This window comes from Leopardus geoffroyi, chromosome E3, assembly GCF_018350155.1.
Source record: "Leopardus geoffroyi isolate Oge1 chromosome E3, O.geoffroyi_Oge1_pat1.0, whole genome shotgun sequence".
Taxonomy (NCBI): domain Eukaryota; kingdom Metazoa; phylum Chordata; class Mammalia; order Carnivora; family Felidae; genus Leopardus; species Leopardus geoffroyi.
This window is the reverse complement of record NC_059340.1, coordinates 17,998,239-18,021,955: the sequence shown is the minus strand read 5'-3', so window position 1 is coordinate 18,021,955 and position 23,717 is coordinate 17,998,239. Positions and strand designations below refer to the sequence as shown.

The window sequence follows — 23,717 nt, the reverse complement described above, 5'->3', positions numbered from 1 at the left end:
ATGGGGCAAGTGAAGAGAGGGGGAAGTGGATGGCCTGAAGTGTGGGGTGGGTAGACCTACAGACTCAACCACCATTGTTCTGGGTCACCTAATAGGCTGGAATAGTCATCCAGAAATCCCCCACCAAGGTCAGCCAGAGCTGGGCCAAGGTCAGGCCTCTCTTCCCTTCCCAGAACCACAGTTACTGCTGGGCTTCTGGCATCCTGGGAAATCCAGCAAAAGGGAAGGACTGACATCATGCAGTGGGAATAAGGTCACCCCACCTGCTCCATCCTCAGTAGCCACCCGGCTGGTTCTGGCTTCCCTAGCCCCTTCCCCAAGTTCTTTGCTGGAACCAGATGGCAGTGGAGTGCAGAGTGGCCACCAGGGGGCGCCCTATGGCAAGAGTGTGGGGGACAGAGGGGTGGAGGCTGGGCTGGTGTCTGTTCCTGGAATGGGCCAGGAGGGAGGAGCAAGCGGAAGGGGACGGTGTGTTGGCCGGCTGGCCCAGGCGCCGAGAGAAGAGGGTCCCTCCTCCGGTGGCCAGTTTGGGCACCCTGGGACTGTGGCTGCAGGTAGGCAGAGGTGATGCCAGGGCCCACGGGTCCCTTTCCCTAGTTACAGTCTTCCCCATCTCCCTCTCCCTTCCTTCCCAGCCCCTTAACTCCTACCCTCTATTTTTGTCCCAGAACCTCCCCCTCCAGCTCAAACCCTGAGCCCTTCCCAAATGCCAAGCCCTCCCCCTTCTTATCTCAGTAGCTGCAGTCAGAGGGTGGGTTAGCCTGGCTGCTGCAGCCTCTAGGAGCAGCTCCGGCCCCTGGATCGCTGATCCAGTCCACTGGGCCAGAGGCCCTGTCTAGGAGTAACAGGTGAGCTGCTGGCACTGGGGTAGGTGATGGCCGGCAACTCCAGTTCTCCTCCCCAGCCAGGCATGGCAGACTCTGCAGAGGCCCGGAAGCTGGTGTACCTGGTCACAGGTGGCTGCGGCTTCCTAGGGGAGCATGTGGTGCGGATGCTACTGCAGCGGGAACCCCGGCTCTATGAGCTGCGGGTCTTTGACCTGCACCTGGGTCCCTGGCTGGAGGAGCTGAAGACAGGTGATCGTGGAGCAGAGGGAACGGGGGTGGTGGGTGGACTCCCTTTGCCGTGGTGGAAAAGATGATGCCTGTTTATGTCTTCCGGTGCACATGGATGGGATGAATGAGTCACGCTGGGAACATGTGGCTCCCGAGGGTGTAGGCTGAATCCAGCAGCTGGCCGGTGGCCCCAGCTCTGACACTGCCTCTGCCTGCTCCTATCCCTACCAGGGCCCGTGCAGGTGACTGCCATCCAGGGGGATGTGACCCAGGCCCATGAGGTGGCAGCGGCTGTAGCTGGAGCCCACGTGGTCATCCACACAGCTGGGCTGGTGGATGTGTTTGGGAGGGCCAGTCCTGAGACCATCTATGAGGTCAACGTCCAGGGTGAGGTGGCTGTTTGTTCCCCACCCCCTCTTTGACCTTGACTTCTGTGATCCTCCTGTGGAAACCTGTCCTCTGGGTACTCCTGCCCCTGTAATAGCAGGTCAGCAGCCCTCACTGACCCGCTGTGGGACCTGGGGAAGGAAGCCACGGGCCCTCACCCAAATTGGGGATGGGGGTGGGTGGGAAAGATGCAGAGAGGGAGGAAGTTTTAGCTCGGGTACACCCTCTCCCCACCACCTCTCCCAGGCACAAAGAACGTGATTGAGGCTTGTGTGCAGACTGGAACACGGTTCCTGGTCTACACGAGCAGCATGGAAGTTGTGGGGCCCAATATCAAAGGCCACCCCTTCTACAGGTAAGCTGAGGTTCCCCTCGATACTGTAAGAGCCCCATCTCCCCTCTGCATTAAGACCATTCCTTCTCCCCAGGGCACCTGGGTGGCTCAGTCGGCTGAGGGTCCCACTCTTGATCTGGGCTTAGGTCGTGATTTCACGAACCCTGAGGTCGAGCACCACATCGGGCTCCGCGCTGGCAGCATGGAGCTTGCTTGGGATTCTCTTTCTCTCTCTCTGCCCCTCCCTGATCTCTCTCTCTCTCTCTCTCAAAATAAGTAAAACATTAAAAAAAAAAGAATTCTCCCTCTCCCCCAACTAGGGGCAATGAGGACACCCCATATGAAGCAATACACAGACACCCTTACCCTTGCAGCAAGGCCCAAGCTGAACGGCTGGTCCTGGAAGCCAATGGAAGGAAGGTGAGACAGGAGAAGAGACACAAAGTGGGGGTGTGGAGGGCTCCTGGTCAGAGGCAGAGCCAGGGCCAGCGGGACTTTTTTGTATCCAATCTCCAGGTTGAGGAGGCCAGTTCAGGCCTCTGGGTCCTAGGTCTCAGCCCTGCCCGCCTTTTGCCCCCAGGTCCATGGGGGACTGTCCTTGGTGACATGTGCCCTGCGTCCCACTGGCATCTACGGCGAAGGCCACCAGATCATGAGGGACTTCTACCACCAGGGCCTTCGTCTGGGGGGTCGGCTCTTCCGGGCCATCCCAGCCTCTGTGGAGCACAGCCGGGTCTATGTAGGTAAGGCCCAGCCTACACAGCAGGCAGGCTAAGAACAGGGCAGGACCCATGTGGTCCCGGGTGGGCAGTGTGTGCCCTGGCTAGAAAAGGGTGAGCCATATGTGGACCAGAGTAGACGGAGATGCAGGAGTTGTCTGCGCAGGCCGCAGAGGAAACTGCAGTTGTGTGAGTCGGGAAGGCTAACGTAGAAGACATGCCACAGGCTGAGGACAGGACTGCAATTACGGGAGCGGCCTCTCCCCAGGAGAGGACAGGGGCAGCATCTACACAGGGCCAACAGAAGAAGTAGCATCCACGCAGGCCGGCCCGGGAGGGCAAGTGGCTACAGGGCAGAGGAGAAAGCACCCTTCACCAGCGCTGTGGTTATGTGGGCGTGCCTACGTGAGCCCACGGAGGGGGTGTGGCTTGGACACGGGCCTGCCCAGGGGAGAGCAGCGTCTGCGTCGTCTCCAGGGCACTCAGGGGCACATTCGCCTCCCCTCCTCCACTGGCAGGCAATGTGGCCTGGATGCACGTGCTGGTAGCCCAAGAGCTGGAGCAGCGAGCTGCGCTGATGGGCGGCCAGGTGTACTTCTGCTATGACGAATCACCCTATAAGAGCTACGAGGACTTCAACATGGAGTTCCTGGGCCCCTGTGGGCTGCGGCTGGTGGACACCCGCCTGCTGGTGCCCTACTGGCTGCTGATGCTCCTGGCTACTCTCAATGCCCTGCTGCAGTGGCTGCTGCGGCCACTGTTGCTCTACGCCCCCCTGCTCAACCCCTACACGCTGGCCGTGGCCAACACCACCTTCACCGTGAGCACCAACAAAGCCCAGCGCCATTTCGGCTACAAGCCCCTATTCTCGTGGGAGGACAGCCGGACCCGCACCATCCGCTGGGTACAGGCCGTGGAGGGTTCAGCCCCTTAACAGTGGAGCTGGGGCCCTGGAGCCCAGCATGGCACATCCATCCAGGTCCAGAGCCCTCAAACCCTGGGTGGGGAGGGAAGGCTGCATTCTAGAGCTGGAAGAGGGGTCTGGTGCCACACTGGTTATCCTACAGCTCTCCACAGTTTTAATCCCATGAGCCTTCAGATGCGTCTAAGTTCTAGGGCAGGGTTTTGGGGCAGGCATGTCTTCACTCTCACCCCAGGCCTGATGGCTGGTTGGCGGATGTCTGATTCCCCTGATGTTCTCAACTGCCCATCCCATTTCTGGCTTTTCGAGCGGGAAGTGAGTAGGAGTTCCATGGGCTTCATGCTGGCTTTCTTGTGTCCAGGTGTGACCCTCAGGCCTGGATTCAGAGTGAAGATACTTTCTGGCTCCTGTCACCACCTTTGGCCCTCCCTCAGGGATCACAGTCCCATTATTTTCAAACATTGATCACCTTTGGACAGCTCTTTTCAATGAAGCCTACGCAAATCTGTGTATTTTTCCTTCTTCCCACCCCTCCACCCAAATTAGTTCCTGCAGTAATGTTCGATCTCTGCCTGAGGATGCCCTGGTAATGCTGTACCTGGCCAAGCCCTAGATTAAAGTTCCTTATCCAAGCCTGTGCCCATCTGCCTGTCCAGCTCTCCCTCCCGCCTCCCACCATGTCTCCCCCTTCCCCACGGCGCCCGTCCCGTGTGGGGACAGAAGGAAGTGAGCACACAGCACGCCCGCTGTTGGATTGGTTGCTATTTCTCCCGTCCCACGGGGCCGACCCGGCCCGGGGTGGGGGTGGGGGTGGGGGGCTCTGGGGACAGGACATGCAGGGCAGGGGGCGGGGCAGAATTTTCCTGTGTTTTATCCATTTGCAACTTGGTCACCAATAGAGAGAAATGGGACTCTGAGGGCTAACAGGAGAGGGTGGCCTGGCTCTGGGCCCCAGCCAGGCCCCAGGAGTCCTGTCCCCTCTGGGGAGGAAAGGGAAAGAGCTCTAGAAACCGACGGAGAAACAGGAGGGGCAAGGGCTCATGTCAGCAAACACGGCTACATCACGTGACACGCCAGCGACACGGAAACACACGCCAACGCACACGGCTGCACAGCGGGAAGGGGGCGGTGGGGGGAAGAAGGGAGCCGGGCGCCACCCATCTTGTCCTCTGCGGGGCAGGCTGGGGGGACAGGGTGAATGCATAGAACACATCATGTACACACGCTCAAGGCGTGGCAAGAGCGTGCATCGACCCACAGGCACATGGGATGGACACGCAGTGTGCTTCATGAGAGGCGGGGCAGGGAGAAAGGGGACGGGGAAGCAGCGAGCCCTGGCCAGGCCCAGGACCACCCACAGGGCACACATGGGCTTGGGGGTTGTAGGTGCACGGAGGGTGAGCAGCACACTCGTCCAAGAACATGCAAAAGCCACCAGCCCCCAGACAACATTCCAGGACACGTACAGACATGGCAGCCAACAAGCAAACACATCATATGACCTGTGGGACTTGCAGAAGGTGGGGCACAGCAGACCCTCGGGGATCCTCTGGTCCAATGGAGACCCAGGAATGGACAGCTATGGGCCTAATACCACTCAAGGAGGCAACAGCATCATTCCAGCCGTGGCTCCACCCTTGTTCTTGTGGCCCCAAGGCTGTAGGAATTCCGGAAACACCGGGGCCACAAGGGTGTCCTGGCTAGGCAGCAGGAAGGAAAAAGGGTGGGGATGCTGGGGCCTGCTCTGATGTCCCCAAAGAAGCCTGAGATGGGAGCAGGAGGGCTGTAATCAGACACTGGGGCAAACTGCCTGTCCTGAAGAAGGACATTCTTGGAAGGGACAGACAGGCTCCCCTCCTCAACAGAGCCCACCTTGGGGGTTACATATATTGGCGTCACACAGGCAGGGCTCACACAGCACAAGTAGGGTCAAGCTACTTGAGCTGGGTGAGGGTGGGAGGGGTATTGTGTTCCAGAAGGTCACATCCGCATTGTCTCCCTGTGTCTTTGTCTCCCTGTCTCTCTCTCTCTCTCTCTCTCTCTCACACACACACACACACACACACACACACACACCACTTCACATGAAGTGGGACCCCGGGAGACAATCTGCACACACACACCCAACCCTGGGGCAGGGCGTACTTCTTGTGTGTTCAATCCTGTATATGTGGGTCCTTTGCTCATGCATCTCCTGCAGCCCCGCCACCGACCTTACCCCCCAACCCTCCACGCATAGTGCATGTGCTGTCTACACAGTGAGGGAGGAGTGGGCCCTTTCTTCACCCTCAGAAGCTCGGGCCTGTGCCCTCACCTTCAATCTCAACCCAGGGGACGGGCAGGGGGGTGGGGGACAGCTATTGCCAACATTTCGGCAGGGGATGGGTCCTGGGACTCGGCTCACCCTGAGTGGCTGCTGCCAACCGGCCATTCCAGTATTCCTGAAATAACAGTTCCAGTCCCTGAGGCAGAGTCCAGAGTGTCAGATGTGGTGGTGAGGACAAGCCCTGGCCAGTTCGGAGGTAAATGTGTGGAAGGCAGGAATGCCCTAATTTTCGATCTGTCTGGGGTGGCCCTTGACATTCGCCTCGTCAGTAACATTTCCCACAAATAGCCCTTTTGGGTGGCATCTACATGCAAGTGGGTGCAGCCTGAAAGGGCACCACGCCCGTGGGAGCGTGCATGTTCCTGTGTGTATGTGCCTCAGTGCGCCCCCCGCACGAGGCCCCTCAGCCCGGGCATGCGTGAGCCCACCGAGGTGCACCCGCTCTCAACGAAGGTCTACCCTCTGGCAGAGACACAGAGAAACACAGGCGTGTGGGCACGTGTGCACAGGGGCTCTGAAACCTGGCAGGGCAGGAAGCTGCAGTTGCACAATGTTGATGGGACGGTGTGTGACCACACCAGATGTTGGTCAGCAGCTCTGGGGAGAGAGGGAGAGGGCAGATACGTCCAGATAAACAAACCTGGACGGGCACGTGTCTTTAAAGACAAACGTGTGTGCATATAACACACAGGCGGGCAGAAACACACCATGTAGAAAGCCTCTAGACACACACGTGGGCGCACGCGCACACACTCTCACACAGATGTATTCCACATGGCCCAGAAATGTGTATTTTTGGGCCTACCCAAAATGGGTGTCCAGCGCACAACATGGAGAGCTCTGTCCGAGGAGAAGACCCATCAAATTTCAGGCATGTCCTTGAGACACACGCGCGCACACACACACACACACACGTATTCCTCACATTACCTGCTGGGGGAAATGCACACGTATACACAGGCCGAGCTAGCTATTTACACGCTTCCACTCACCTTGGCTAAACTCCACAGGCTCACAATGCACACACATGCACACACACGCTCCCTGGGACACATGCCAGCCCCTGGGGTGCCTAAGCCAGGAAAGTTTGCTTAACATCACACTGGGGTGTCTGCCATGGCCTATGTGTGTCTGGGCCCACCTGGATCCTCTGGGAATGTGAGTGTGAGCGTCTGTACACTCACGACCGGCCCTACCTATAGCAGACATGGAGGAGGTGGGGATCCGTGGAAGAAGTGCTGTTGTGTTGGATTCAAACACTCAAACACAAAATTCCATGTACGCGAATTGTGTGTCTGTGGATCTGTGGCCACACACACACACACACACACACATCTATTCACAGAAGACAGAGCGGGGCTTGGTGGGCTGCTGTGTTATACCCGGCCACAGTCTACACACAACAACCCAAGTGAAAGGGGGAAGCTCAGAAGACACACAGACCTGAGGCGGGGGCGGGGGGGGGGGTGCAAAAGGGTGATTTGGTGCTTCTACACACATCTACACACGTACACACACACACTGGGGTGTCCACACGTCTCGAGCATGTGCTGGCGGCATGCATGTTGGTGTGCATGTGTAATCACGCCTGCTGCTATCTACGTGCGGGGGCAGGGGTGGTCCATGGCAGGGTGAGGTCCAGGGACTCCAGGGTCTGACGGGGGGTGGGAAGGGGGGGCTGCCTGGGCCTGTCTTGGGGGTGAGCCTGGAGCAGGGGATGGAAGGGGATGGTGGGGGTATTGCTCCCAATGTGGTGGGGGAAGGGTCTGGGAGAGATGGGGGGGCCTACAAGCCCAGCGTCCCCCCAATGGATGACGCCAAGACCACCCCCAGCACCACACAGCAAATGATGATCATGATTTTCTTCTGCAGGCAGAAAGGGTGACAGGGAAGAAGGAGGAGAGAGACAGAGAGATAAAGGGAGACAGACAGATGCAGGGAAAGATGGGGAAGCAGGTGTAAGGAAAAAGAGGAGGGGAGAGAAAACAGAAAAAGGAAGAGGTCAGAGCCAGAGATAAGGCCTCCCTCTGGATTTCATCACTCACCTCAGCCCTGGCCTGAGCCCTGCCCCGACCGCTCAGCCCAGCCCACCTGTCCCACAGGCCCACCCGCCCCAGCTCACCCTCCGGGCCTTGCTCTGATATTTCACAGCTTTCTTGGTGTCAGACACAGCTCGCTCCACATAGTCCACGGAATGTTCCACGTTGTACTCAATGCGGTCAATCATCTCACCCTGCAGAGGAGATGTGCACAGGACAGGGTAGGGGTTGGGCTAAAGGAAAGAACCCCAGGGACGTAGGGCAGACTCCTAGAATGTGCGGGAAAGGCAGTACCTGGCTTTCCACGAGCATGGCCATGTCCACAAACATGTCATGCAGCTCTCGGATGCTGGTTTCCAGTTTGATGATCTCGTTGTGCCTCGTCTCGATCTCATTCAGTGCCTGCTTTGTCATCTGCGAGTCCATTTTGATCTAGGGCAATGGGGGTGGGGGGCAGGGGGGAGGAGCTGCAGACCACCCTTCACTCCCATGAGTTTGGATTCTGCAGCTAGAGCATCTGGGTTCGAATCCAACTGTCATTTACCAGCTCTAACTGTGGGCAAACCGTTTAACCTTTCTAGGCCTCGGTTTCCACACCTAGAAAAGGTGGATAATAGCAGTGCCCACCTCCCACCGTTGTTGTGCACATTAAGTGAGTTAATATGTATACGCTGATTACAACAGTCCCTGGCACACAGTAAGGCACTAAAAGAGGCCTGCTAAGATACAAGAAATAAAAACCAACCTGAGCCCACCACCTCACCCAGGGCTTCCTCTAGAAAGCCCAGGGAGGAGAGAGATAGGGGTGCAGAGCCACCACTAGCATCGGGGGCGCCCATCTGGTCAAAGGCAGACAGGGTAAAGAAAGAGGACACAACAGAGAAAGCAAGTAGGAGAGAAGGACCAGAGGAGAAGGCAGAGTGCCCACTCTGGAGCCCCTGTGACATTAGATGGGGGAGAACTAATAAAGAAATGCACTGGAGCACCTGGGTGGCTCAGTCGGTTGAGCGTCCGACTTTGGCTCAGGTCATGATCTCGTGGTCCATGAGTTCGAGCCCCGCATCAGGCTCTGTGCTGACAGCCCAGGGCCTAGAGCCTGGAGCCTGCCTCGGATTCTGGGTCTCCCTCTCTGTCTGCCTCTCTCCTGATCATTCTCTCTCTCTCTCTCTCTCTCTCTCTCTCAAGAATAAATAAACATTACAAAAGAAAAAAAGAAACGCACTGTAGCCCTCAAGAGTCAGGGGGAGAGAGAGATTCCAACCCACAATCAGATATACCTCCTCCCCGCAGACAACCTGGCCTGAGCCAGGCCACTCTCTTCCCAAACTCCTCACTGTTCAGGCTCCATGAGGAGCCACTCCTCTGCTCTAAAACCCTCCAGGGCTCTCCTCTATTCCTCCCCACTCCCCACCACCACAGGTTACACACCTTTACTCTAGCCAGGGTTCAGTCTCCCTTTCTGCCCTCATCTCCTACATATCCTCTATGAGCCCAAATCATTCAATGGCTGTTTGGCAAGTGGTTCCCTCTCCCTGTCTTTGTTCAATCTGTGCCCTTTGTCTAGTGGGCCCTTTGCCCATCTCACCATGTCCAAATGTTCCTTGTTTCTTAAAGCACAGCTCAATGCTACTCCCCCCAGGAATCTTTCCCTGACTCCAATAGTTAACCACTACCTTAGGGCCTGTCTGCAGGCAGGGCATCCCTCAGGCAAGATCCCAACCACCCTGCATTGTAATGATGCGTTTCCATTGCAGTGATGGTGGCTTTGCTGGCGGGGATCAGTTCTGTCCTCTTGGAACCCACCAAGCTCCTCTCCATTCTCAGACAGAGAGACTGGGCAGAGCTGTTTGGGAGGGCTCCAGGTTAACGGGCCCTAATCAATTGCTCAAAGCTGATTTAACAAAGATCAGTTCTCTAAATAACAATTTACTGAAAACTGCTAGATAGTCACTGAACACACTTGAATTCTGGTCTAGAAATCTAAACCAGAGCCATTCTGCCAGCAGAAGCAGAGAGACAGAACTGGGCAGGCCAAGGCAAAATCTACAAAGAGAAAGAACTACACTGGGGAAGCCCATCCAGTCACACTGAAGATGACAAGGGCAGGGTGCAAAATGTCAGCAAAAGTCAAACTGGTACTTTAAAAAATTTTTTTTCAACATGTAGGCAAATTAGTCATTTGGTGAAATGACCCGCTTCAGGAGGGAGTAGTGTATCTCAGCACTGAAGAGCCCCAGCCCTGACAGGAGACCGCAGGTCCGGATCCTGGCTCTGGGGCCTTGGACGAGGTATTTAACCCCATCGCTGAAATCTGGCTGCCTCGGAGGGTGGTGGTGAGGGCTGAATGAGGTCGCAGGTAACTGTCAATATGTAAAGGGCTTAGAACATTATCTGGTTACTCAAAAGGTTGGCCTTTTTTTATGGGGGTGCCTTCCTGCTCTGCTCCCATGGAATTCCCCGGTTCCAGGTCCTGGCTTCCCACTCTTTGTTATTCCACGGTGGACTTTGGACCTTAGCTGGGCCTCGGCTTGGGGAGGGAAGAGAGTACATGTTTTCCAAAACCAGACCCACCCCCACCCGGGGCTCACATCATCGGTGAAGATGGCCAACTTCCCGCTCTCCAGCATGTCTTCCAGTTCTTCGTTCGTCGTGGTCCTTCCAGCTGTGGAGAGAAAGCCCTCCCTGCTCAGGGACTGGGCCAGTCTGGGGGCCTGAAGTAGTGGGATGGGGCAGAGGCCCAGGAGCCCACCCTCCCCCCACCCGGCCTTAAGGTCTCCAGGGAGAGGAAGGGCCTGGAAGAGGGCTGGGGCAAGCCTGGGGATTTTGAAAGGGGGCACACGCACTGATCTCCAGCTGCCGCTGGATCCGGTCCTTGCAGCGGTCCCGGTACTTGGACTGGGTCGCATTATATTCGGTCATTACTTCCACGAACTTCCGGGAGAGTGTGGAGTGCTAGGGTAGGGGTACAGACACATCAGGAGGGGTCAAGGAGGCAGTGGAGGGGGGAGGAGCCGAGATGGCCTATGGCCCTTCTTTAACTCGCGCTGCGATCCCAACCCTAGACAATTGCTCAGTCCCTGGACGCCCCCGCGCCAGGTCCCCCGTTCAACTCGCTAACCAGCGGGGTCCCAACCAGAGCTGGGAGACAGGGCCCAGCCCCTCCTTCCCGCCATAACCCCGCCCAGGCTCCTCACTGGCCACGCCCAGCGCTTTGCTCGGCTCTGGCCCGCCCACTATCTTTTCGCCAGGCTCCCGCCAGGAGTCCTCCCCCGTGGGATCCGGCTCCCCCCCCCCCCCAACCCCGCCAGGCTGCCACCTCCTACCTGGGTCTTGCGGATGCGCAGGTCCGCGGAGGAACGGTTCAGCCCCTCCTCTTGTTCAATGCTTTGCTCGATCGCTACGGGAGAGAGGGTGCAGTGACCGGCGGGAGACCCGGGGCATGTGGGGCAGGGGTCCGGGACGTAGGAAAGGTCGACACCCCGAGGCAGGCCCCAGGCCTGTGAAGAGATGTCACACCCATGGCGAGGGCAGACAGTAGAGGATCCAAGGGGCAGGGGCAGGAGGCGGGTGAATAGAGGGACAGACGTTTCAGGGCGTCTGGAAGGCAGGTAGGAGGGGAGGTTGAGGGTTCGCGGGTCACCAGACAGAAAGGGGCTACTTGTTCAGGAGGAAGTGCTGGGTCTTGCAAAGTCCCACAGCTGTAACTCGTGCTTAACCCCACTGAGCGGGTGTGGGCCCAGTCCACTGGAGGGTCTCCAGTATGTGGAGAACACTCCATTTCCTAAGGCCTCTGGAAAGAGGGCAGGAACCCATCCTGAGGTTTTTCTGGCAGAAGGCAGGCACTTCCAGGTGGGTCAGGTTCTAGTGGCCGCCCTTTTCTTCCAAAATCCTAGGGTGAGGGAGGGATGTTCCAATAGAAAATAGCTCTCCCCCAGCCCTGCAAGGTGACCCCTAATTTGGGAATTCCCACTTCTACAAGATGTTCTGGAAAAGCTGCACGATGAACTGGGATTCCTGCTTCTGGATCATGCACTCCTAACATCTATCATTCAGATTTTCTAAAAAAGAGCTTGTGTGTGATAAGATCTACACTGCTCTGAAAATGCAGCAGGGATGAATCAACCAGGCCCTCCAGACCTGGAAGGGCCTCCAGGCCATTCTTGAGAACATCACTTCTCTGTTCTGCTGGCAGCAGGGGAGATATGGGGCTGAATAGCACCCCCAGTGCTCCCCTACCTGCAATGGTGGGCACAGTAACTGAGTGACACCTCTGGCCCACCCGCTGCTGGAAAAGCACAGGAACACACACCCAGGGAAGTCAGAGCCTCCGGCCCATACTGGGACCCTATTGTCAGGCTTGGGACTGGAGCCAAGCCATGGAGTGAGGGGGCCTTTACAGGACCTCACTGACTTCTTACAACAATCCTAGGAATTCAGTCCATGTTTTATACTAGAAGCTGAGGTTCAAATGGGTAAAACAACTGACCCAAGGTCACACACAAAGCCCAAGCTCATGCCACCAAAATAGCTGGAGAAAGATGGAGAAGAAAATTTCCTCTCTTTTTCTGGAGGCCTGGAAGGTCAGCTTCTCTACATCACTCCTACTTTCTCTGGGTTCTTTCTTGGTCTGTTCCTGGACTCATGATCCATGGAGCCACCTCTTGGTCTTATAGAGAGTGTTAAGGTCAGAGCTCAATGGGCCCAAAGAAATCTTTGAGCCCAGGAATTTTTAAATGGTGTTCCATGGAACCCTGCTTCTGAGAAAGAACTTCAAGGACTGTTGCCAGGAGTAAAGGGGAGGCGAGGCGGGTAGGGCCCTGGGTCTCCCAACCCCAGTACAGCCAGAATAGCATGACTTTTACGTGTTGTATATACTGGAGTTCTCTGTAAGATTTCATTTAGGGGAAAAAAAAAATTGCTACAAAAAAAACCACACACAGAAAACGAAAAACCTGCTTTGAAATTGCTTCTGTTTTTCTTACTGTACCAATGAGAAAGTTGAGGTGAGGAATGTGTTGATGATGGAAGCTGTCCAGAACTGAGTTGATGATGGAAGTTGAACTCCGTCTGTCTGGATTTGTACTTAATGCGCTCCCAGTTTGGGCCATTTTCCTTTCCAGCACACAAGTGTAAAGGGCTTATTTTTACAGATCAGCACTGGAGGCTCACACATGACCTCCCACTGACTCGGGGAAGGCGGAGTCCCTGTTCTCCTCTCTCTGGGCAAAGGTTAGTATGCTCAAGGCCAGGCATCTGACACGACACCTCTTCCCCAAAGCCCAGCAGTGTGCCTCAGACAAAGTAGGTGCCTGGCAAATGTTTTCTGATACTGAATTACCACCTCACGGTAACACTGCTATTCCCCTGGCACCAGCAGACAAGGAGGTTCCCAACCCACAATGCTTTGAGGGAAGGTGGTTATTACCAGCACCCAAGTCCTTAAATTAGAGCAAATACATAAGCATTTGGCAGGTCCCTCCTGAAAGCTTGCCAGCTCCTGATGTCAGCCACACAGTCCAATCTGTCCTGAGCCGACGATACCAATTCAGAAGCATTTGCTGAGCCCACCTACTGGGTGCTTAGCGCTAGGCCCGGCACCTGTTCTGGAGAAATAAGGATTTAATGAAACTAAAGCCACTCGGTAGACTGTATTTTCTGGTGGACCTTCATGCTGATGGATCCAGCAGAGTGCAGATGCAACTTGGACAAACCCACCCCCCCCCTCACTTCCTTGTCGTGTATCTTTCTCCAAAGAATCTGGAGCAAGGAGGGGAATCTGGGGGTTTTGCGCTTTCTCACTGTTTAGGAATCTGGGTCCTGGAAATTTGTAGACGTTCCTTATAGAAAGGCATGTTTGGTCCAACGAGGGCACAGTTGTTCTCCTCCTTAGTCTGGGGATTGCATTCCTCACCTTTCAACTTGGACCGAACCTTGTTGGCAGTCTTCTTGATGTCTGCGGTGAGGTCCTCCAGCTCCTGTTTGGTCTCTGGGGACAGAGCCAGAGAGGATGACACGTATGGACAGGAGCCCAGACCCCCTACCCGACTCCCCTGCTTGTCTAACCCCATCCCCCTTACAGCCACCCAGAAGCAGCACTCACTCTCATCTGGGTTGGGGGCGGCCAGGATGGCACTGTGCTGTTTTTTCACTTGCTCCACATCCTCTGACAGCTTCTCAATGCAGCCCCGGATCTCTTCCACCTGGAGCAGCAAATCAGCTATACCCAGCCAAGTCGCTGAGCCAGGCAAGGGACCCCGGGGGCTCAGTCAGGGTTCAGGTAAATGGGCAAGATCTAAGGGCCAAGGGGGTGTAGAAGTGGAGAGCAGGGGAGGGAACAGGGCAAAGGAAGTTGTTGGCTGGGGGCCAGCTTCTGGGTCTGAGAGCATCGGAAGCTCAGTTACCTGTTCAAAGAACTCATCCATGAAGTGGTCCCGATCCACATGGACCACCTCCTCTTCATCATCACTGTCTTTCGCCTGGGAGGCAAGAGAGGCAGAATCCATGAACAGTCCCTACCCTGAGTCTGACGCTCCCAGCTCTAGGCTCAGAGCAGAGGTCTTGGGAGAGGTCATATGCGGGGGGGGGGGGGGGGGGGGGGCAGGTCATATGCAGGTCATACGCAAGGGCACCAAGCAGTCAGAATGAACACTGGCTCTCTTGTGGAACGGGGTCCCGGAAGCCAGGTGGCCAACAGCCCAAAGGACAGAGTGGAGGGAATCAGAAAAAGGCACCCTCTCAAGGGTGGAATTGGCCCAGTCACCCTGGAGGTGGGTGACACTCAGGACAGCTGCTGTGAACCGGTATCATATGAACTGGCTAAACGTCAGCCTTGCAACATCTGGGGTCTGGAATGGAGGCCCAGGATCCTGACCCTGTCCACCATCCCTCCCGGCCACTCCTGCCCAGGCCTTACTTTGCTCCCCTCCAGCTTCCACCCGGCCAGCCACGTCCCCTGTGCAAGGTCACTTCACTGCCAGCTGCGGGCGCCAAGTTGAGCAAGCAGTCAAGTCCAGGGAGGGCTGGAGGAGAGCCACAGGCAGCACCCCCACCTCCCCGGCTCCCTGCGTCTTCCTCCCGCTGCCTGTGCTCACCCCCTCAGTTGCTCTGCCCCTCGTATTCACTTCTTTCATCCAGCCTCTCCCAACTTTACACCCACCTACTCTCACTTGCTTGGATTTCCCAGTTGCAACCTGCAGCTGCTCAGCCCTCCACCCCCAGGGCTCAGAGACACAAAGGGATTTACCCACCCACACCGCCACCGCCACCGTCAGACAGACCAGTGACACGGACAGAAGGGCTGACACACAAGACACACAGAAATAGGCCCACTGACACCCACACGGAGAGAGACGCTGACATGCTGACGTTCACCCACACACGGCAAAGCTGCCCTCTGACACGTGTAGCAACCCCAGGGACATTCGGGAGGGCCCTCTGTGCCTCTCTGACCCTCAGGTCGGCACACTCATTCAGAGCTGGGAAAGAAGAGAGGGGACAGGGTGGGCTCCCCAGTGCTACACACTCTGGGCTTGAGACTCTTCTCTGCTTGGGACAGAAGTCTGAGGACAAAAGCTGAGCCTGTCAAGCTTAATTACATGAGGAGCTCTAATCGGCCCCAGTAGAAATTGAAACAGAGTTCACCCGGACCTCCAGAAAGAACCTAGCCAAAAGAATCTGACTACCAAAGCCTGAATGAAATCCAGACAGGATCCAAAAGTGTCCACTTGGGGTAGAGCCTGTTGGGATCTAAAGACAAGCACTCACATGGAACCTCAACAGGGTCCGAGCAGATCACAGACAGGATCTGACAGAAACCAGACAGGCTTCGACCGAACTAGACTCGGGGCAGACAGATCCCAGACAAGCTCAGATCGAACCTAGACAGAGCCAGATGGGACCTAGATGCAATCTAGGCAGCCAAGTGAACTCGGAATCAGCAGAGCCCCAGCAGCACCGGGAGGAGCCCTCCAGCTGCACACTCTCAATGCCACCCCAGCTTCCTGCCCAAATGGAACTCAAGGGATTCTCCCCACAGACGCTGGGCCCCACCCCATGTCAGAAAATGTGTTCAGCACTTACATTTAATTTCCAGACCATCCCAAACATCCCCTGGGAAAGGGAGGCTCCTCCGTCTGCCCACAGCTGCCCTCAGAAGGAGAGGTAATACCAGGCCGGGCTCGGGGACTCTGATAGGACGTCAGGCTTCTCAAGTCTCCACCAGACCACGGCTATCCCGATAAACTTTGGCCCGGAGGGGCTCTGGGATGCTCATCTCATCTCTGAGGACCCACTGGCTTCCCCTGATACTGTGTCCTCAAGCCAGCTGCCCCACAAGGTCTCCCTCCCCTACAGCCAAAGCCATTCCTCTTCCACTTCTCGGACTTCAGCCCTCTGCCCAGCTGCCCACCGGTCATGAGGCGTGTCTCTGGCTCAGGTGCCTGGGAACTTTCCTGTTCTGTCCCTTTCCCACACTGACTTTTGATTTTCTAAAGTCTAATTTCCCTCTCTACTGTTGTTCCCAGAGCCAGTTCCCTTAGGTTTTGCCCTGGGACATCCCTGGCTGCCTGTTTACTTGTCCTTGAGAGAGGAAGAAAGGTAGAGGCCCGAGAGCTAATAATCCTCTACAGGGTACAAACACTTTTCCATCTATAATCCCTTTTGATCCTCACCACACAGCCCTGAGAGAGAGGCTGAGCAAATATCAGTGTCCCCATTTCACAGATGAGGGAACAGGAAGTCAGAGGGGGAGAAGGGAAGTGACTTGTCCAAGGGCACCTGGGCTGAATGGGCTGGAAATCATAGGCATCTAAGACAGACCTCCCCCACAGCCCCTTCTAAGGCTTGAGACCAGGCCACCTCCTTCCACCAACTCTGCCACCACATGTTTTCTCGCTCAGGTCAGCTCCTGCTAAGGCCCAATCTGGGTGAGGCTCTGTGCCCCGAAATCCTAGGAAAATATTATTTTATAATAACACCTTCCACGTAGGTCTTATATTCTTGTTATCTCATTTAATCTTTATGTAAAGTCTATAAAGATAACTGGCTAGCATAATTATAATTATGGCAAACATTTACAAAGCGTGTTAGAACAAGCTGGGCACCATTCTATGCCCTGTGTGTACATTTGTCCCTTTAATTCTTACAATAGCCTCCTGAGGTAGATATTATTATAGCCCCCTTTTATAGATGGGGAAACTGAGGCACAGAGAGGCTGAAGAACTTGCCCAGGTTAGCAGCTGCAAAGCCACATGATTTCTGCCTTCTGAGCTTCAGCCTCTGCATTCACTGAATGGAGATAACGTCTACTCCAAATGCTGGGCAGGTGGAGGCAATGAAACCAGGCAGGAAAAATGCCTAATGCTGCCAGAGAGAAGCAGTGTTTAGTGAGGGTTGGCTATTACCTGCTGCCCCTCCCATGTTATAGATGAAGAAACAGGCTCAGAGAGGTTGCCTGACCTGCCTAAGGCTTCACAGCAAATAAGGCCAGAGGTGAGACTTGACCCGCCTGGTGCTAATCCCAGGATCTGTCCCCGAAGTCCTGCTCTGCTGTGTCCCCAGTACTGCTGAACTCCTGTGGCCAGGGGAGATAACCAGTAAGGGGCCAGGCTGCAGGAAGAGCCCAGACAGGAAGCTAGGAGTTCTACCTTCCCTTGCCCTATTCTGTGATCCTAGGCAAATCTCAGCCCTTCTCTGAGCCCCAGTTCATTTGCAAAAAGGGCAGCCTGGTGCACCAAGGGCCCTCCCTGCTCTGCAGTGTGCGTGTTCGCTAATGAGAATGGCCTCCATTTCTGGAAGAAGTTGGCCAGCCTAAAAGAATGCAGGCTATGGGCAGATGAGATTACCCAGAAAAAGATGATTGTATGCGCTCGATCTGCTTTGCGGACAACTCAAGCTTCAGTTTCCTCATATGCAAAATGAAGAAGATAAGAAATCTAACACACGTTTACAGATTGCAGTGAGCTGGGCCCTGTCCAAAGTGCCTTGAGTGTCTCTTATAACCACTCCGTGAAGTAGATACGATTCTTATACCCATTTGACAGATGAGGAAACTGAGGCACGGAGAGACTAAGTGACTTGCTCAAGATTATCCGGTGGGTGCTGTATGGGGTGCTGACAGGGCGGCACCTGGGTTTAAACTCACAGTCGCTGCTCTTCCTACTCACCAATTCCTCAAGTGCTTGAAAGGATGAAGTGAGAGAGTGCAGAGGTCCTGGGCACCTTCTGGAACCGCCTTGGGAATAGGGGGCATCAGATCCAAGTCTCTAGCTTCAGTCTTTCCCCATCAGAGATACAAGGGCCCTCGTGTACGTTGGTGTGGGGAGACCACATAGACAGATGCGTGGATGGAAGGAGGGGGACAGAGTGAGCTAGCAGGTCAGAGATCAGAGATCAGAGACAGATGGTAAGAAGGTGACTAATCCAGAGGCAGAAAGAGCCTGGTGTTGGGTGACAGAAAAGTCAGAGTGCGCGTGTGTGTATGTAAACACACGTGTGCCAACACGCACCGCACACACATGCTCACAGGTGCTCCTCAGGGGTGCAAACATCATTTGATCTAGAGGCAGCAGCCTCTCTCCACCGCACCCCCACTCCTGTCCATCTGTCTCCCTGACTGGGCCTCTCTGCCCTCCCAGCACCCAGCATCGCCCTCCCTCCCCCAACCTTGCGGCTCTGCCCTCCCTCCTTACCCACCTACTCCCTTCCTCATCCTCCCTGTGCCCCACTGAATCATTCATTCACCTGGCAGCTATGTATGAGCAGAGCCAAGTTCTCTAGCTGCTGCTGAGAACACAGAGATGGACAAGACAGGAAGAAGGTCCTAGCTCCAAGGAGCTGACGTTCTGTTGGAGGGAGACGAAGAATGAACAAGACGATTTCAGACTATGCTAACTGGCAAGGAGGGAGATGAACCCAGTGAGAGGGAGAAACGGCTATCAGGGGTGGCCCAGGATGGTCAGGGAGGGCCTTTCTGGGGGTGGGTGACATTTGATGACACAGAATTCAAGTCAGAGGGAATAGTGGTCCAGGCAGAGGGAAGAGCGTTCAAAACGGGGGGACTAACAGAAGGAACAGCAAGTGCAAAAGCCCTGAGGCAGGGGTGAACTTGCTGTGCTTGCACAGCAGAAATGCGCCCTGTGCAGCTGGGGGGCAGTGGTCCATCACCAGGGTTCTCCTGATCCCTGCCCTCTCACACTGGGCTGCTCTTCCACTATTTCAGGTCTACCACTGAAAGTCCTCACTGTGCCTATCCCATACCTAACTACTACATAGATGACTCAGTTCCTGTCCTTAGAGTGTGTGACTTGTCCTTTAACGGCCCCCATTCCCGCCCGGCCTCAAATTTGAGCCTCCTTCCCTACAGGCCTCATCTTCCCCACCCCCCAGGCCTCCTGCCTTCCCACTCCACAGTCCACCATGCAACCCCACAGGCTTCTCTCCCTCCCCAACCTTCCTCTCCAACTCACTTGCTCCCGTTCTCTCCTCTTGAGCCCTGGCCCTGACCCTGGCCCTGCTCCTTGGACCCTGGGACAACGATCCAGCGGATTAACTCCCCATCATAGCCTCCACTCCAGTCCAGCACCTCCCAACTCATGCCCAAAAGTGCTTGGTGAACTGGAAAACAGAAAACCCTGGTTCAACACTAGCTCTGCCATTAACAGCTGTTTGACCTTGGTCCGGTTGCCTCTCTGGCCCCCTCAATCTACTCCAAAATAAATTAGGGGTCACATCCTGCCCATCCCAGGGGGCTGATATGAGGTTCAAGGGAAACAAGCAAGTCAAATGTGGAATAATAAACACTCACAGGGCCCTGCTGTGCCCAGGCCCCTTCTTGGTACTTTTTGATATTACCTAATTTCAATCCTTGGGACAATCCTGCAAATGGGTACTATTATTACTCCCAATTCAAACATGAAGAAACTGAGGACCAGAGAGGTTAAGAAACTTAACCCAAGGTGACACAGGAAGTAGCAAAGCTAGGATTTGAACCCAGACAGTCTGACTTCCAAATCTGCGCCCTCACAGGGTATTTGATAAACAGATCTGAGTTCCCAGGGGAACTCAAAAGTATTGTTGGGAAGATGATCAGGTCCCCTGAGCTGACATCCCCTCCCACTACTGCCCCCCACTACTCTCAGCATCTCAGAGACCTCTTAACGAGGCCTCCCACATCCTGCCCGGTCTCTCCTGCTTCCCAGTCTCCTCGCTCTCAACTCTGATGGGGAGACCCTTGCACTCCTTACATCTGGCAGCTTCTCCCCACCCCACCCACCCCCTCCCAAATCTCTAGTCTCTCTGAGCTGTGACTAACACCAGAGCCACCAGCACTTACCCAACTCCTTTTACCCCTCCATGCCACCCCTCCCCCAACACTGCCTACCCCCTGCAGCCCCAGCAGACAGGCCTCCTTGCCTCCCTCACCTATGTGGAAGAGGACTCCATGCCCTGCCTCCCCTTCCATCCTTGTCTTGGAGCTCCCCCCCCCCCCCAATTATACCATGATTTCACCACTACCTCACCTCAACTGCTTTCCATTTCTCTGGGTTTTAGAGTGATAGAATTGTCCTGGCAGCAGGGGATCTGGGTTCAAATTCACATTCCTCACTTGATGGCTGTGTGACCTTGGGCAAGTTATTTACCCACTCTGGGCATCAGTTTCCTCAGCTTTAAAATGAGGTAGTGTCTTAGTCCACATACCTTACCAGGAGGTCAGTGAGGGTCCAATGAGATTACAAACAGCAACCTGCTTTGAAAAGTGTATGGCGAGAGAAAGGGAGTTTAGAGCACCAGTGATGGAGCCAGCTGCTTGCCTGCCTTTTACTAGCTATGTGACTCTGATCCAGAACGCTGATCCCTGATACTTAATGTCTCTGGGCTTCAATTTCCTTATCTGTAAAATGGAATCAGACTAGTACCAGGGTTGAGGTGAGGATCAAAATGAGTAAATATGAATAAAACACTCAAAACAATATCTGGCACTAGGGGGTTAGTTGTTTTTATTACTGCCATTTTCTAGATGCCTGACCCTTACATTCAGTGGAAGTTTAATAAAGAAAACTTCAAAATTCCCTATTCAACCACCAGTTTCTTCTTCCTTCTCATTTGCCAACCCGACTTTCCCCAGAGATGACAGTCACTTATCTTCAAGCCCCTTCCTCTTGTTTTCTGTAATCTGGTTTCCCACCCCATATCCAGGGGCTCTCCAAAGACAGAGCTTTTTACCCCCAGTGTTCAGACTTCTGTTTCAAAGACCAAAAAAAGCAGAGACACATGTCAACTCGCCAGACTGGAAACCCAGATTCCAGTCTGATCCTCCCACCCACTTGCTTGGTGACCTTGGACAAGTTCCTGCTACCTCCAAACCTCAGTCTCCTCATCTGTCAAATGGGGTAACAACCCTGGGAGCAGGGAACCACCAACAGGCTCCTCCTGAGAAAGACCCAGTGCATCAGGATACATCATGGCCGGGCTAGTACTTTAGTAACATCACACCACAGGCCGGGAGCACAGAGCAAGCTGTCAGCTTTGCCTTCTGGGCCCCCAGGTCATTTCTACAAATCCCCCAGCATTCTCCCTACCCTAGAAACCATTCTCATCAAGCCCTCACTCCCCAGCCCCTCCAAATAGCAGCCTTCACTGCGGACATCAGTGCCGCCCTCCTCCCCCTGTCACCCAAACACACACTGCCTGGCCAGACTCCTGGAGCTAGGCCTCTTCAGGCCTCCAGACCAGGGGTCCACATCAACCTGCCCCTGACTGTTCAGAATGCCCCAATTCCCCCCAGCAAAGCAGTCCATGTCACAAAACCCAGTTCCGTGGCCCTGTGCATGGAACCTCCTCCCCCTCTCCTCTGCAGCCCCAACTCCCACCTCTGGGGTCACCCAATCTCAGGCCTTGGCTCTCTGACTGTCTCCTGAGGCCACCACTTCCCTCCCTGCCTCTGAGAGGTGCCCCCTCCCCACAGGGAGCAACACACGCGTGCACACACAAACATCCACTTCATTCACTGCCAGGTGTTGGCATCTCTGGCCCAACCTGTGTCCTTCCCCAGAGCACCCCCCAAATCTGGGTCCCGCTAGACTCAGCCTGGCCCAGTAACCGCCCCCATCTTTCTCATTCCGCAAATCTGCCCAGGGGATGACAGACAGTACCCTCCAATTCTCTCCTGATGTTCACTCTCTCCCATCCCCAGATTTGACCCCAGGGCTCTCCTGGGAACGTGGGTATCCAAGGCCCCTGAAATCTCTCCTGCCCCCTTGAGTCTTAATGGCCTCCAACCTCTTCCAGCCGCTGTCCCCAAAATGCAGGTTCATTGGAGACATCAGGTGCCTCCAGATACTGGGGTGCCCCTACTACCAACCTCCAGTCCCATCATTTGCCCCCATGTCCCAGCACCTCCCCCACTCCACCCCCACGCGCTCCCCCAATATTGGGGTCCCGCCCCCCCATTTCCCCACCCCCAAGCTCACACTCCGCAGCTCCTGAGTCCGATCCTTCATCCTGCGACGGCTCCTCCTCCTCCTCCTCCTCGTCCTCCTGCCTCTGCTGCTGCTCCCTGCCTCCTGCCTCGGTGCTGGAGGCCGGAGTCTGGGGGCGCCGGGGGGCACCGGAGCCGCTGAGGGGGGGCCCGCGGACGGGGGCGGGGCCGGGGGTGGCGAGCCGAGGGCCGGGCAGGGGCAGGGGCCTGGGCCGGGCTCGGCTCTGCCGGGGCTGCGGTGGCGATGCGGCTGCGGCACAGGCTCGGATGGAGGGATGCGGGAGCCGAAGCGCGGGGGAGGGGGGCGGAGGGAGGTAAGGAGGAAGGGAGGGAGGGGGGAACCGGGAGGGGGCGGGGAGCAGGGGGCATGCGCAGCGCCCGGGGCTGGGGGCGCCTGGGGGTTGTAGTCCGGGGGAGGGGGACCCAGGGAGAGGGGGAGTGGAGAGGCCTAGAGTGGGGTGGGGAAGGGCAGAACCAGAGAAGCAGGGAGAGATTCGGAGAGAGGCAGAGGAGATGCGGCGGGAGGCAGCGAGCTGCTGGGTTGGGGGGGGGTGGGGGGCGGTGGTGATGGCAGAAAGGGGGTAAAGGAATGAATTAAGGGAATAACCCAGGGAAGGGTTGCTGTGCATCCCTTTACACCAGGAGATATAGCTAGATTTTATGTTTGGTATCTGTGAGTATCTGTGCGAGCGTGTGCACGACCACCTCTGTGTATGTGTCCCTGCAGGAGGTTCTTTGGACACTAGAAATAGCAAAACCGACCCTCTAGGTGGCTTTTGTGATGCAAGGAATCAGCCAAGCCTGGAAGGACAGGGACTTGTTTGTTTTGGGATTTATTTTGCACAGCCTTGCCTGCTCTGTGACAGCGATGGGTCTCAGAGCTCTGCTTGTCTACCTCCAAGGACAGGGGGCTCACTACCTTACCAGAACTCTTGGCCTATCTTTACATGGCTCTGAATGTTGAAAACGAAATTTGTCCTCATTGGGAGGCGAATGAAGATACACCTGAAGGTCCAAGTACCCTGTGTCCTTCTCCTTGATGCCCACCTCTCCTCTCCCCTTCTCCGTATTTTAACATCACACCAATTGCTCCACCCCTGCAGTGGAGCTTTGGCCCCTGACAGGCCTTAAACCTGCTTTTGCCAAGTTACTCGATCACCTCCTTGATGCCAAATCCATCGACCACTAGTCAGGGGCCTTACCCTTCATGATCTTTCAGTGACATAGGACCCTTATGACCTCTCTCTCTCTTTTTTAAACTTAAATCCAAGTTAGTTAACAGGAGTAGAATTTGTTGATTCATCACTTACACATAACAGCCAGTGCTCATCCCAACAGACGCCCTCCTTAATGCCCATCACCCTTTTGGCCCATCCCCCCACCCACCTCCCCTCCAGCAACCCTTAGTTTGTTCTCTGTTTTTAAGAGTCTCTTATGGTTTCCCTCCCTCTCTGGTTTT

General features: G+C 55.5%; 2 protein-coding genes across 8 annotated transcripts; one reads left to right on the top strand and one right to left on the bottom strand.

Moving 5' to 3' along the window:
• The first annotated feature begins 441 nt into the window (after window positions 1-441).
• On the top strand, window positions 442-4,049 carry HSD3B7 (hydroxy-delta-5-steroid dehydrogenase, 3 beta- and steroid delta-isomerase 7). 7 transcript variants are annotated; one of them, XM_045462100.1, is made up of 8 exons: window positions 447-554; window positions 909-1,076; window positions 1,287-1,442; window positions 1,689-1,797; window positions 2,097-2,196; window positions 2,357-2,519; window positions 3,014-3,315; window positions 3,779-4,049. In XM_045462100.1, exons 2-8 carry the CDS (start codon window positions 911-913, stop codon window positions 3,782-3,784), a joined length of 1,002 nt encoding a protein of 333 aa, XP_045318056.1. In that variant the 5' UTR covers window positions 447-554; window positions 909-910; the 3' UTR covers window positions 3,785-4,049. The 7 variants fall into 7 exon arrangements, with proteins under 7 accessions (XP_045318059.1, XP_045318056.1, XP_045318055.1 ...); XM_045462099.1 differs by having other exon boundaries at window positions 905-1,076; window positions 3,014-3,399; XM_045462098.1 differs by having other exon boundaries at window positions 905-1,076; window positions 3,014-3,474.
• A 112-nt stretch (window positions 4,050-4,161) lies between these two features.
• Window positions 4,162-22,555, bottom strand: STX1B (syntaxin 1B). The gene is made up of 10 exons (XM_045462104.1): window positions 22,251-22,555; window positions 14,184-14,258; window positions 13,883-13,982; window positions 13,694-13,768; window positions 11,106-11,179; window positions 10,626-10,734; window positions 10,371-10,444; window positions 8,077-8,214; window positions 7,866-7,976; window positions 4,162-7,609 (listed from the first exon to the last, which is right to left on the bottom strand). The coding sequence occupies exons 1-10, from the start codon at window positions 22,278-22,280 to the stop codon at window positions 7,529-7,531; spliced, it is 867 nt and encodes a 288-aa protein (XP_045318060.1). The 5' UTR covers window positions 22,281-22,555; the 3' UTR covers window positions 4,162-7,528.
• Window positions 22,556-23,717: the final 1,162 nt, after the last annotated feature.

Coding starts and splice junctions, on each gene's coding strand:
- HSD3B7 (XM_045462096.1), top strand. CDS start 911: ATGGCAGACTCTGCAGAGGCCCGGAAGCTGGTGTACCTGGTCACAGGT. Junction 1,077..1,286: donor GCTGGAGGAGCTGAAGACAG/GTGATCGTGGAG, acceptor TATCCCTACCAG/GGCCCGTGCAGGTGACTGCC. Junction 2,197..2,356: donor TGGAAGCCAATGGAAGGAAG/GTGAGACAGGAG, acceptor TTTTGCCCCCAG/GTCCATGGGGGACTGTCCTT.
- STX1B (XM_045462104.1), bottom strand. CDS start 22,280: ATGAAGGATCGGACTCAGGAGCTGCGGAGT. Junction 10,735..11,105: donor TGCGCATCCGCAAGACCCAG/GTAGGAGGTGGC, acceptor CCCCTACCCTAG/CACTCCACACTCTCCCGGAA. Junction 7,977..8,076: donor CCATGCTCGTGGAAAGCCAG/GTACTGCCTTTC, acceptor TCTCCTCTGCAG/GGTGAGATGATTGACCGCAT.